Source organism: Lampetra planeri, chromosome 10, assembly GCF_965212315.1.
Source record: "Lampetra planeri chromosome 10, kcLamPlan1.2.h2, whole genome shotgun sequence".
NCBI classification, from domain to species: Eukaryota; Metazoa; Chordata; class Hyperoartia; order Petromyzontiformes; family Petromyzontidae; genus Lampetra; species Lampetra planeri.
The window spans coordinates 9,720,697-9,735,003 of record NC_136116.1 but is presented as its reverse complement, the minus strand read 5'-3'; the positions used below and the strand labels follow the sequence as shown (position 1 = coordinate 9,735,003).

The 14,307-nt window shown below is 45.1% G+C and overlaps 1 protein-coding gene across 1 annotated transcript in view; it reads left to right on the top strand.

Moving 5' to 3' along the window:
* Positions 1 to 14,307, top strand: part of LOC144720994 (sodium channel protein type 2 subunit alpha-like) — a 42,426-nt gene that overhangs the window by 3,060 nt on the left and 25,059 nt on the right. The window contains exons 3-5 of the mRNA XM_078598252.1: positions 1,213 to 1,572; positions 9,005 to 9,379; positions 10,467 to 10,650. Coding sequence (XP_078454378.1) covers positions 1,213 to 1,572; positions 9,005 to 9,379; positions 10,467 to 10,650 — 919 coding nt within the window. The remainder of the gene's footprint in view (positions 1 to 1,212; positions 1,573 to 9,004; positions 9,380 to 10,466; positions 10,651 to 14,307) is intronic.

The window sequence follows — 14,307 nt, the reverse complement described above, 5'->3', positions numbered from 1 at the left end:
ATGGCTGGTGGAATGGAGTAGTTCCAGACCATAGAGGCAGCAGAGGAGAATAAGCGAGCTCCCACTGAGCAAACTTTGACAGGTACGTGTAGAGATGCATGCTTGGAATTACATTAAGAGACATAATGAGGATCACATGGATAAGAGAAACCAAACAGAGGTTCATGGACACCAAGAAAACTGTTAGGAAAAGCAAAGTGGGCTTGGGCAGAGAATAGCAATGGAGTGGCAGATAAGTAATCCAACGCATCCCAGAGTACACCGACCGGGGAGATGGAGCCATGAAATCGGTTTGCATGTTGGTGCGAGGTGGATCGTTGTATTGCAGGATCTTGAGAGGTAGGACTTGAGAAGGCCCAGCAGTGGATTGACCATAGCTGATGATGATTGTAACATAGCTACAAATCAGCCACAAATCTGGCTGATGATGCTAGTTTTAATTATTGGCGAAACGTCGTACTCAGATTGTAGATTTGCTCTCCAGTACACCGGTGTGCTGTACTAGTAACGAATTGGCACGTCCTGTTTACGTGACAACCCTTACTAATTGGCTGTGTTGGGTGGTGGTGAGTTTAATGACACATTTATATTTACGCGCTCTAACCCATAAAAACCTATATTATGGATGATATTGGTCACGTAAACCTACGTGTTAAACGTCTCCATATTTGCCAAACACGAAAATTACACTGAAAATTACTAAATTGGGATTATATGCAATAATCGTTGCCCCCCATACTGGCAGATTAATTGCCCCAGGTCACTGTTAAAAATGAAACTATCCTGATCTCTTGGGTTCCCACCTGCTTAAGCAAAATGTATCTGACACTTGCTACTACGGATGTCATACCTGCAAGGTGTATATCCTCTGTGCTTGTCTTGTGGGGAGCGGTGGTGCCGTAGGAAACATACCGCACTGCACACCCAGCAACCAGTTTGATTTCCCGACCACAACTAATATCAATGCCCAGTATTATCAGATCCCTTCCTGGACCTTCCCTAGGTCGAGTCAGTCTTAAATGAGTAACCTACTAATGGCATCAACGGCGCTGGGGAGAAATAAAGGCGGCCGGACGCGGCGCTGGTCATGGCACCCCCGTGTGTGCCGGCCCTGCCGGCTTCAATAGGCTCTCGCCAACGGCGTGCGTCCCACCTGTCCTCGAAGGCTGCGTTGACGATCTGTCTGTCACTTTGGCAACTCTCTCTCCGCAGCTGAGGGTGTTCAAGCTAGCCAAGTCGTGGCCCACGATGAACGCCCTCATTAAGATCATCGGCAACTCCGTGGGGGCCCTGGGCAACCTCACCGTCGTCCTGGTCATCGTCGTCTTCATCTTCGCCGTGGTGGGCGTGCAGCTCTTCGCGAAGCACTACGATGAAAATAAGGCGATGCAGACCATTCCCAACGAGTGTCCCCTGCGCTGGCACATGCGGGACTTCTTTCACTCCTTCCTTATCGTCTTCCGCATCCTGTGCGGCGAGTGGATCGAGAACATGTGGATCTGCATGGAGCTCGCGGGCCAGCCACTCTGCATCGTTGTCTTCATGATGGTGCTCATATTCGGAAACCTTGTGGTGAGTGTCACGTGAGTGCCCAACGTAAGCAATGCATCTATTACACGGGTCAACCAAAAAAAATTTCTGGCCTGGACTTTTGCAGCTGTTTTAGACTAATTTCAGGGTGCTGATTCCAAATCTGATCTCAGATTTGCTCTATCACATCTCATTTTGATGCTATCGGCATACCCCATTTTCATTGATTTCACCCGAAATTAACTCTGTCACTTATGATTGCAAGTTGTTGCGAGTCAGTGACGGCTTTAGTGTTAAAATATGGTGCTGTATTTTTAGGATAGTGTGTTTATAATATAATTTTATGTAGATAAAATTATTTTCAAATCCTGATGTGATAGACAAAAACTGATGCCAGATTTGGAATCAGCACCCCAAAATTACCTTAAAACCGTTGGAATACCTTATGCCAGAAAAAGTGTGTTGACTGGTGTTATCAGAGTATGTTTTTTGTTTGCATTCTGACCACACGTATTGTGGTTAATGCAGACATGATTCCTTGTAAAAGGTTTCAGTTTGGTGTTTTAACATCTTAACAGCTGTTTTGTTGACAGAAAAAATGGGGAAACCGATTCTCATATTTTGGTACTGGCAAAGGAGATCCCATGATGTAGCTGCTCCCCCGAGCTCTCTTTACTCTGATAGTGCGTTGTCTTTATGCTGTTCGCCATTTGGCATTCTCTGGTCCATCACCCTTTTGAGACTAGGCTCAAAAGAAAGCTGTCTCTGCGTGGACTAATCAGTTTCAAAGACAATGCATATATTATCGGAATATGTTTTTTGTTTGCATTCTGACCACCAAGTATTGTGGTTAATGCAGACATGATTCCTTGTAAAAGGTTTCAGTTTGTATACTGAATATATACACAGTATATATATACACAATGTAACTATCGATATGTTTAACGTTATAGGAAATAATGAGTGCACTTAACCAGTAAGCAGTTTACTACCTGATTCTCTACCTCTGGTGCATCATTGGAGACATGACACAACCCCAAGCAGGGAGATGTCAGCTGACATATAATAATTCAAATGTATAATGCGCATTCCATCCTATAATCTCAATGTGCAATGCATGAAAAGCAGGAAAGAAAAACAGAACCAGGGCAACCGACCAAACAAACGAGGGAAGGCCAGTTTAAAGAGATGGGTTTTCAAAGAAGACTTAAATATCTTGATTTGAAGCTTTCGTGACTGCAGGAATCCATACTTTTGGGGTTTTTTCGGTAAAGTCACGTAGGTATAAAATAAAATCAATCACGACGCTTCAGGCGCAACACAAGCGTCCGTCATCAGGTGGGACGGACTCTTGTGTTTGCGCACGAAACGTCGTGATTGATTTTATTTTATACCTACGTGACTTTACCGAAAGAACCAAAGAGTATAGACTTAAATATATCTACCGACTCTGATTTCCTGATTTCAAGTGGCAAAGCGTTCCATGGCTTGGGTGTCACGCCAACAAAAGCCCGATCACCAACACAGCGCAACCCAGACCTGGGAGTGCTGAGCGGTTCGGGAATCAGAATATCTTAAGCACCTGGAATATATAAATGTATTAGTTCATGCAAGTAATGCTTCCACCTCCATCGCCCACCCTTTTGGCCTCGCCCCCCCTCCCTCCCGATACGTTCCTTTCATTGGCTACCATAGTCTGATGAGCTCCCCCCTCCCTCTCCCTCCCCCCTCAACTCGCTTTTAAGGGATTACATCTTGAATCATTGCCTCACTTGATACAGCTAATCTGGCTGTGACGGTCCCACCTGATGACGGAGACTTGTGTTGCCTCCGAAACGTCGTGATTTTTGTTTTTATTTTATTTTACTTTCTACGTGACTTTACCGAAAAAACCTAAGAAGATAATGTGGGGTGAGCCCTTTCAAAGCTTCATAGGTTAATAGCAGAATCTTAAAATCCGTGTTCTGTCATAGTCATTGATGAACCCGGGGGATAGTGGGGCGTTGTGAGGGGGGGGGGGCATCGAGGTCTAGCCGACAATTGTACACCGGCACACTTTTAATTATCAAGCCTCAACAGCACGGTATCACTTCTGAGGCTGTCGATGGTGAAGGCTTTTAATGGGCACCCGAAGGATCTGCCCCACCAACTGAAGCGTATAACACTGACACCCTCCAATTGGATGATGTCTACGTTATGTTTCTCCGCTGTGAAAAAGAGCGTGATAGCTCATCGGATTCCTGCAGTATAAATACAGATTCTGGTCCTGTTTCCAGAGTCTGCTATTCCCTTCTGTTAACCAGCTCCTTTTAGGTGTCGGGGTAAGATGTGTCTACCGCTGACTGTCTCATATTTTTATTGCCCTCTTAATTCCAATGCTATTGTTTTGAAAATGGTGTGGTATTCAGACGATGTCGTCCCCAATGTTTACACTTGCATTGGATCCAGTTGTTGCGACATCCACCCATCCACACCGAGCACCCTCACCTACTGACCCTCCAGCTTTAGAACGGATTTTTTTGTTATTCTGTAGTTTCCACTTTTGTAGCAAGGGTTAGTGGCATCCCATCTCCTGCCACAGCCCTATTTAAAATTCCACGTTTGAGCCCTCTGTCATGATCACGGTTTTGGGTTCAATATAAACAATATAAAAAAAGACCATGCTAGTCCTGTGCCAACAGCTGCTTTGTCCCATTGACACTTTATCCGGGCACGACACTTTATTTATTGACAGTTATATTCTACTGAATGATCGTATGTCACATATTGGGCCAAGAGGGTGGGGCGGGAACGGAAATATTTTTTTTGTGTTTGCGCACAGGCTTATGTCAAACCGTAACACACTTCATAAACACTCACCCGTACGGATCTTTAAATACAGTTACATTATAGTGTTCTGACTCATGAACGCAATGTGTCCATAAGTCAAGAACAGCCTCAGGTAACAACAAGCTTTGGGAGGTTTGTATTGCCAGGTTCTTTGTTTTTTGGTTTTGGGAAACGTATAGCGCGCGGCCTATTTTTTTTTCGTTATTGACCCTGCGTGGCTACATTCACGTTTCAAAAAGCAGGCCGCCTCAACGCTAACCAAATTAATGGATGCCCAAATGCACTTAACTAGTGCGGCTGCATTTCATCGCCATAGCAACGAGATATCTCGTAGAATCGGTTTTACACTGAGTGCAGTCTGCTGCTGTGGGGCAAACGGACTCATCTGAGTATGGAAGTCACACAGGGGAGATAGGGGATTCACAAAAAATAAAATGAAAACTCAGAAGTGACAAAGGCTGTGTAGCCATAAACATATATGTGTGTGTGTGTAATACACAAGAGTAGGTGCCACGGGGTAATGGGATGATCCATTCTTTTTGTACATAGACATTTGTAGGTGATGGTATTCATGCTGGCTTCCACATACAAATTGTGCGAGTGAATTACATCATCAGAAACAAAGTGTTCTCTAGATAATACGTCAGTACTGTAATGGAGATTTAAAGTAAATCCATGTTAATGAAAATGGTATTTTAACTTGATCGTTTTTTTTTCCAACAATTAAGGTTATGACAGGGCACCTTTGTATCACATAGTCGGCACGCAGGCTCCATTCCATCGAAAAAAAATACTCTTCCAGTCCAGACTTTACGTGAAGCACTGTGTACGATAAGCACTGTCAGAGTGCCTGTGCTTGGCATGTGGAGAAAACAAGATACGAGAGCAGGGCTGGCCTTTAGGGGTGGGCAATCAGGGTGGCCGCCCAGGACACAAAGCTGTGAAGGGCGCCAAAAATGTATGAGTCTGGTGCGGCAATTGTGGTCCCTACCAAGATCTTTGGAGCCCTCAGGCTGAGCTGAGTCAACATGGGGCCCTGCGCAGATGGAGGGCGGGGGGGGGACAGAGACACAGGGACACAGAAATAGACAACTTTGATCTCCTCTTGGCACCCATCAAAGGATTACTTTGAAAGGGTCAAAGGGCTCTAGATCTTTGTTTCACGCCGGACACAATTTTTACTGGACATGTGAACATGCTTCGATTCATCGGTGAATTGGCAAGCTAACGATACGATGCATTGTCACGTTCATTGACATTTATGAAAATTACATGCGAGTGTTATGTTAATGCTGCTTTTGGGCTATTGAATCAAACAAACGCAACGGCAAATGTCGGTGGTAGGAACGAGCCACAAAAAATAATTAATGTTTGACTCAGACCACAACCTCGAATTGTGACAGTTTATTGAATTGCTGGTGATTGCAGAGCGTCGGATTTGCACACTCTGCCCAAGCCCAGATTGGGTACGTATTTCTGAATTAATGAAGCCGTCCATTCGTTCGATGCTTCATAAGTAATGCGAATGTGGAGCAACACTGCTGTGTGTTGGGACAAGAGCCCGGCCAGCGCACACTTGCTTGATTGTCGGCCCAACGCACCTCCTCGGACCAACTGGCGTTTTCATCTCGTGATGCGACCGCAAAGCCAACACGCCTGCACCTGGGCAGCTTCTTTGTACGTGCTTGATTAGCAAACAGACTGTTAATTATTAATCAATGTCTTGTTAATGTGAGCTTTACGTATTGATTTCTTAAAATTTTACGAGCATTAATTTTTAAGTCGTAAACATTGGACCGCGCCAAGGATTATCCAGCCGAAAGTTGCCAGCATGTGCAATTTGCATGCCTTCCCTGCTTTTAAAATTATATGGATATTCCTAATGCGATATACAGTGCTGCATTATAATACATGGCATTTTAATAATTAATTTTCCATACGCTCATCCTTTCAGACGGCATTAAGAGTTCAATCAATTTATCTCTCTAATAAAAATGAGCACACAAAACCATCCTTTCCACATTCAGCGCGCGTCCCCACATTCTCTTTGTGAGTACAGTATATATAGTTTACCTTTTAAACACTGTTCAAACTGTTAAGAAAAGTCAGTGGACCTGTTTAGGATGTGTCATGGCTAGAAGGGACAATGGCCGACGGTCAAGAAATATATAAATAACGAAGCAGCAGCCAATTAATGAACCACGTTCAAGAGGGCATCCACTGTATTTACGGTTAATAGGCCCGCAATATTTATCAGGGTGGCCACGGACCTCAAACCGCGAAGAGGGGACCTAATTTCATTCCTTGTACTAGGACCCAGCCAACCATGATACGCCACCAAATAAATTCATAGCTTAAAGAGAGAGATTGGGGCAGGTGTCTTGATTCAACAAGGTCACCATGGCACGTCGGCTGTGTTTAATGGCGCTTGTCCGTAGCGTACCGACATCCTCGTTCTTTGACTTGGAAAGAGCTGGAGGATGGCATGGTAGAGTGGTGTGGGCGGTTAGGTTGTTACCGTCGAGTATCAAGGAAAAAGGAAAATCTAGCAAAACCGGAAGAGGAGAGAACCACACGCAAGCGTCTGGTTACGACAAAAAACGGAAATAGTTACACATTCTCGACAGGCTACCCAGGAGAGCTACCTCGAAAAGCAGACGGTTCTGGAAAAATCAGGACAGGTGGCAATCCTAGTGGCTGGAGGAGTTGATTGACGTGCAGTGGCTCACGGGTTTCCACTTGGCTCCGATAATTATCTGTCGGGGTTTATGTTGGCAGTGTAAAACAAACACGCCGACATCACGAGGCCAGCAAAATGGCTCAAATTCAGGTGTGATGCACTTGCAAGAGATAAATAAACAGAATTAGACGATACAAATAGAACATGCAAAACAGGACATTGCCATTGTGACTCCGGTGCATGCGTCAGAGCAGGTTTTTGCAAAATAAAGGTTTTGCTTGTTCCACGCGCAGTGTGTACTGCACTGTATAGACCTTGTAACACTAGGCCAGAGGCACTCATCAAAAATAATTACAGGGTTTGCAGACGGGTGGCAGAAGATATGTGTTGTGTTATCTGTTGCCTTTTTTTGCAGAAACATTAGAAGCTTGATTCATTGACCATATATATATATTAATCTCTTACAGTGACTACGAGCAGGTTAGTCTGTTGAACTATGGGAAAGCCAGCTGGACAAACATATTTTTAAAACTTTTGATGTTCATTTGGCTAAATTCCATCTCTGAAAATTAAAATATAGATTTTAATGTTACGTGACATCCCCCCCTTCCTGCCCTGTTGCTCTGTGTAACGGTGCAGCGGTGGAGAGATGTTAACAACCTCGCTTGGTGTGCAGGAGCTCGTCGGTTTAATCGCGACCCTGAAGCTTGTATATTTGGAGTTTGCATGTTCTCCCCATGGTTGTGTGGATTTTTCTCTAGTCCCTCTGGTTTTTCCCTCCACATTTATAAACATGCGTTTAGAGTATTTGGCTGCGATTAATTTCCACGAGATGATAAGCCACTTCGTGGAGCTTTCATTTGCGACCAGGTCACTTCTGAAATATAGCTCAGTGAGCCTTACCTGGTAAAATACAATGTCAAGTATAGTTTTAGTTTAACCTGGGATGTCCACTTCCATGAGCCATTCTCGGAAATGAAGGGTCGTACGTCTCTGCAAGACATATGTAGGGATTCTTCATCTGGTGACATGATGCCAATAGCACACTGGGATCCAATTGAGACAAAAATGAAAATATATATTATTATTATTATTGACATTAATTAACATTTCCTATGTACTCATGAAGCCTAACTGGATGTTAAGTGTCCTAAATGGTAATTACCTGTGCCTCATCACATTATATTTGCTTGTAAGATTAGCATGGTTGGCTACGTATGGTGTGAAAGAAGCTCAACATACATACGTACATAGATAAAAGGGGGAAAAGTGCCTATTTATGGAGGCAAACATAGTAACAGGAGGAAATCCATGTTCATGAGAAGAGACGCTCAAACTCTGCACAGTCGGGTCACTAAGTGTCTTTCTATAGGTGGTAACCGCTCATAGATTCTGGTTGGGATTACGGGCAGTCACAAGTGACTCCAATTTTTATTCTTAGGTTTTTTCGGTAAAGTCACGTAGGTAAAAATTTCAAATTAATAAAAGTAAAATAAAATAAAAAATAAAATAAAAATCACGACGTTTCGGAGGCAACACAAGCTTTCGTCTTCAGGTGGAACCGTCACAGCCCGACAGCTGTATCACTTCATCACTTGATACAGCTGTCGGGCTGTGACGGTTCCACCTGAAGACGGAAGCTTGTGTTGCCTCCGAAACGTCGTGATTTTTATTAAATTTCTATTTTATTTAATTTTACTTTTATTAATTTTAATTTTAATTTTTTACCTACGTGACTTTACCGAAAAAACCTAAGAATATGAATCCTTGCAGTCACGAAAGCTTCTAATCTATAATGACTCCAATTTTCTTTTCCCAGCATCTACAGAGGCACAAGCGAGTCCGAGCATCTTAACCATCGACTCGAGATTATAATTTTTCGCGTCAGACAAACACGGCACGGTTAAGACGCGAGCCGCCTGCCGTGTCTCCCTTCCTTCCGTTGACCCCTGAACCCTGGCGCAGGTGCTGAACCTCTTCTTGGCGCTGCTGCTCAGCTCATTCTGCGCAGAAAACTTCACGGCGGCAGACGACGACACAGAGGCGACCAACATGAAGATCGCGCTGGGCCGCATCCGTAACGGGATCGCCTACGTGGCCTCCAGCATCCACCGCTTCGTCTGCAAGGTGCTGCGCTGCGGGAAGGTGCCGGACAGCAGGCAGAAGATCGACATCGTCAAGCTGGAGCAGATGAAAAATGTCTCGGGGGGTTTCGCGGGCACCAACGGCGCGAACCACGTGCACAACGTCGTGTCCAACGGCAGCGTGTCGAGCATGGCCGTGCCCGTCGCCATGCCCGAGCTCGAGTCCGACATACCTGACCACGGCTCCACGCTCACGGTAATGAGGCCTCCACTTCCTTACCTGGTCAAATAAAAAAATAATATATAGTTGAACAGTTCAAGGGCCCACCGAGCTATGTAAGCGACCTGGCCGCAAATGATAGCTCAACGAAGCGGCTCATCGTGTGGAAATTTATAGCGGCCAAATACTCTGCATGCATATATCTAAATGTGGAGGGGGAAAAACGGAGGAATTTACACGTGACCACGGGCAGAATTTGCAAACTCCAAATAGCCAGCCATCAGGGTCTGGATCGAACCCATGTGCTGTATACTAAGCGAGGTAGTTAACATCTCGCCACCAAACCTCCAACTTGTCCCCTCCTCCCCTCCCGGCCCTTCACACCTGAAGCTACCAAACATTCCGGTTTGACCTCGGACACTTCCAGTTTCGCAAATATCGTCCCATTCGGGACTTGTGATATAGGCAAAAGAGTGGGGGCTACTTGAGTAGTGGGTAGGGCCTACTGGCAGTATTTGGGACCAATGTCACAACAGTGAGGAGGGCCCCTCACTATGTGTGTGGGGATAATTATCGTGTGGTTTTTGTAAAAGTGGGAGTGGCTGATGGTTGGAGGGGCTGACAGCTTACCATGTGACCTGGTTGAGTCTGCAAGAAATTTTACAGATTTTTCCTCCCCAGCTTTATCCCCCCCCCCCTCTTACCCCGTAACATTACATTGCTGCACATTGCAAATTGGATTGTAATTTAGAATGCGACAGTTTGGGCTCACGATTCCATTCAGCAGACAATTATTTGTTTGCCCCTGGTCTCCTACGTATGGCTGATGTTGTTGATGTAGAGCAACGAGTAACTGCGTCAGGAGCATCAGAGTCTATCGCTGCGAGGATGCCTCATTCGTAGTTATGCATCGTGTTTAGCCCTGCCCTTGCCTCTGGTCTCTGCCCTAAATAATGGCCATTGCTCGGCCGAAACATCAATCCACTGTATAATACAAAGCAGTGTTCACGATTAAGGTTGTGATTTGTGCATGCATGCCACCACTGCCAAGAATTGCAACCCCTTAATTGTTTCGTTTGATTGTAAAGTTTGATGTAATGGCAATTTATGCACTGCGACCAAGGGTTACTCCACCCAGAGCCTGGGCTCCAGCCTGGTGGACGAGGCAATGGAGGTGGAGGTGACTGACGGAGTGCTGGCGAGCGAAGACGAGAAGACAAAGCAGGAGGAGGAGGAGGAGGAAGCGGAGAAGAAGTATGGTGAACCGGAAATCGTGGAGCCAGGACCTGGAGACTGCTTTCCAAATGGTACCAGAATTATCTCCACACACAGATGTCTTCCGTTACCAACTCCTTCCATCCTCTTTCCTTCCCCTCTCCACAAGCTTCTCCCAGCTGTCAATATTGCTGCCCACAGCGGCAGGGCTGTCATGCTTTGGGATCTCTGGGAGCGTGAGATTTACCAGTTGTCGTGTGTAGGGGTGCCAATTCGGCGAACCTCACCTGTAAATTCCAGCACCAAGGGTGCCAGCGGAATTGGGGGGAGATGGGGGGGGCGTTGCGGTGCATGGTGAGGACTCTTGCACCCGTTTGTGTGAGTAAATAACGTGTGCGTGTCAGTGGGGTTGCGTTGCATTCAATGTGCGTGCGTATTTGCATGTGAGTAGGTGCGTGCGTATTTGCTTATGTGACGGCCGAGGGGGTTGGTGCTGGCCTCATAACCCCCCTTTTCTGCGATCCAGGCGATGACAGGTGCTCGCTAACAGCACTGGCCTGGCCGTGTTGGCGATCTTTGTCATTGTTTGCATGTGAATGAGGACGTATTTGTACGTATGTATGTTGAACTTCTTTCGCGCCTTGTGTAGCCAACCATGCTCATCGGAGGTGCGGGGGAAGGACAACAAAGTAAACACAAAAAGCAGTTCTGAAGAAACGAGTTATCAATCTATATGTAATGTGTGCATTGTCAGTACTTGCCCCCAACACTCTGTGAAAGGCTACGTGGGGTATCTGTGTCTTAGTTTGCGTATGAGCGAGCCATGTTTGCGTGTGTTTGCCGGACGTCTTGTGTCGGCGGATGAGCCTGTGAAGGAGCTCAGGCGCATGTCACACAAACACACAGTGATTTAACAGTGTGGGGAGCGGTGGTGCAGTGGTGAGTGCACTCCAGTTACGAACCCGGCCACCCGAGTTCAATTCCCACTCACAGCCAATCGGTCGACATCCTTTAATCAGTATCCATTGCAGTGTGTAAGCATCAACACTGGGGAGACAAATTTGGCCGGGGTGTGGTGCTGGCCACCACCCCCCACAGTGCTGTTAGTGCTTGCTAACAGCACTTGCCCCAGCAGTCTGTAAAATGCCATATGGGCGGTCGTTGTCTTTGTGATGCGGCAGTCCTGAAACAATAACAATGGACAAAAATCCCAAACTTTTCCCAAACTTTTCAGGATCTATCATTGATTGTTGTTTTGACTGCGTTTGCTTTATCAGATATCTCTTAATATAACAAAATATTCCAAACCAAACTGGATTCCTACACTCTTAGAGAAAGGCCAGCTAATGCCACACAAGTAAGCCTATTATTTGTTTTACTACAAGCTAACAACTGTACTCTTTCAAGCTTCAGAAATGATTACTCATTACACACTACGTGAATAAAGTACAAATAGATTACAATTAGACAATTGCCAGCGTGAGCGGTGGGGTAGTGGTTAGCACGCTGCGCTATAAACCCAGCCACCTGACTTTGATTCGTAGCCACGGCTGATTTCAGCGGCGAGTGACCAGTGTGGTGAAGTATAGTAAAACTACCCCCCCCCCCCCCCCACAATGACTGGCATGGCGTTGAGATTCCTTCGTCCAGTAGTAAATTGAAAGAAAGAAAATTCATTTATAGTTTTTTTTTTACGATTTGGCAGTTTTGCACTGAACCTGTCTCGTAGCTTTAGTGGATGACTCTTGCTAATGTGATTTAGAGTGTGCATTTGCGAGTGGAATTCTAAGAATTGGAGCTCACAGAATGCGGTCACTGCTGATTGAATCATTAGCTTCCCCAGAGCTATTACTCGTATGATGTTCAAATGCAAAAGCAGTTGCTTATAAGGCCTGACCCTAATGATTAGCAGCGTCCATCGGAAATTGAAACCAGTCCAGAGTTTTGCCTGCTCAAAACAATCCTGCTGCAAAACATTGCTCCGGACACCTCATAAGCCACTGGATAGAATGGACACCCTATTTGAATTTGGAGATATTAAATGTGTCCGCTTAGTTATTTCCTGACTGAACGTGTTACCCACGAAACAACGGTGTCCAGCACAGTGGAGAAACTTGTAGCTGAAGCGACCCGGGAGAGTGGGGGGGTGGAACCTGGCTGCGCGTGGCCGCCTCGCTCGCCATCCGCAACGGCTCCGAGCGGCCGTGCAAAGTAGACCCGCCCCACGGAAACAGCTGTACGTGTGCGTGCGCACGCTGAACCTCTTTCCCACCGTGCGCAGCTGAACCGTGCTTTTCGGAGGTGTGGGGGAAGGGCAACAAAATAAATACAAAAGGCAGTTCTAAGGAAATGAGTTTCCTAGTCTTCTTGGTTCTTTCGGTAAAAGTCACGTAGAAGGGAAGTAATAAAATAATAGTGAGAATTATTTTATTATGTTTTATTTTTATTATTTTATTACTTCCCTTTTACGTGACTTTAACCGAAAGAACCAAGAAGATGAATCCCTGCAGTCACGAAAGCTTTAAATCGAAAAGAGTTTCCTAGTATGGGAAGGAAGAGCGTTCCAGACGGCCGCGAAAACGCATCTGGAAGCTCGCGATGCAGTGACCGTCTTTGTTCGGTGGTTATCCAAAAGCCGCTGCGAGGATGACGTCAGTGGCGACATTGTTATAGGGCTCGTGTACATCAATTTAAGTTTTTGTAAAAAAAAAAATTAACGAGGAGGAAAACAAATGTTTACAAATTTGTTTGGGATCGAGTAATGAGGCAACCATATGGTTGAGAAGTGAGCGGGCCAATGTCGCAGAAGCATGAGGTGGAGCCTCCACAGAGCAGTGCCAACAATAGATGGGCACGACTTGGGTCTGCTTTCCAATCGCTGTGGAAACGCGGCAGTAAACCCATACTCTTTCACAGGCACAGAGCTTTCCATGGCCCTTAAAGGTTTCTCCAGAGGTAATCAGCGAAGAACTCATCCCCTGTTCATCCCATCTGCCCATTCCTTCCAAATCCAACATTCATTATTGATGAAGGAGCCGCTGATGTTTAATCTCTTAAAATATGCCAATATCTGACTTTTTGGGTCACCCATATTATGTAAGCGCATTTGACGATTCGTCCCTCTAGGGATTCGATTAATTCTCACGACAGTCTTTGTCGCAATTAGATTCAAGAATCAATTATTTGTTAGTCTGATTTTTAAGTCTCGTTTGCATTGGTTCTCTTTTTTCATTTGGACATGTTTGTCTCCATTAACCTCAATAGAGCATGAGCGTATAATTGGTATAATATTCTGATGAATTGTATGTAATTGATTTTCACGTGTACAATTCAACAGCCGGCTTGTATTGTGAGTGTAAGAATGGCTTTTATTGATGAGTCAGAGTATGGTTCTATGAATAGCCATATCCTTTGCACTCATATATCTGGATTTCCTGGCTGGTGCCTGCATATCTTATTTTTTTTGTTTCATTTTTTTTATAATGTTATCTCATTTATGTAATCGGAGTGATGTCATGAAACCAAAAAAGCTATTTGGAACTTTCACAGGAGCAGCGCGACAAATGCGGATATTTTTACACATTTGATCGACACAATAGATGACAGTATTCAACTTCATTGTATCCGATCACTTAAATTGAGCCATGTTAAGCACGCAAAAAAACTAATTTGATGCGATGATTTTTTTTCTATGCAGTTATTGGTTACTAGGCTTCAGATCATCATCCCACTGCACATTGACAACCCCC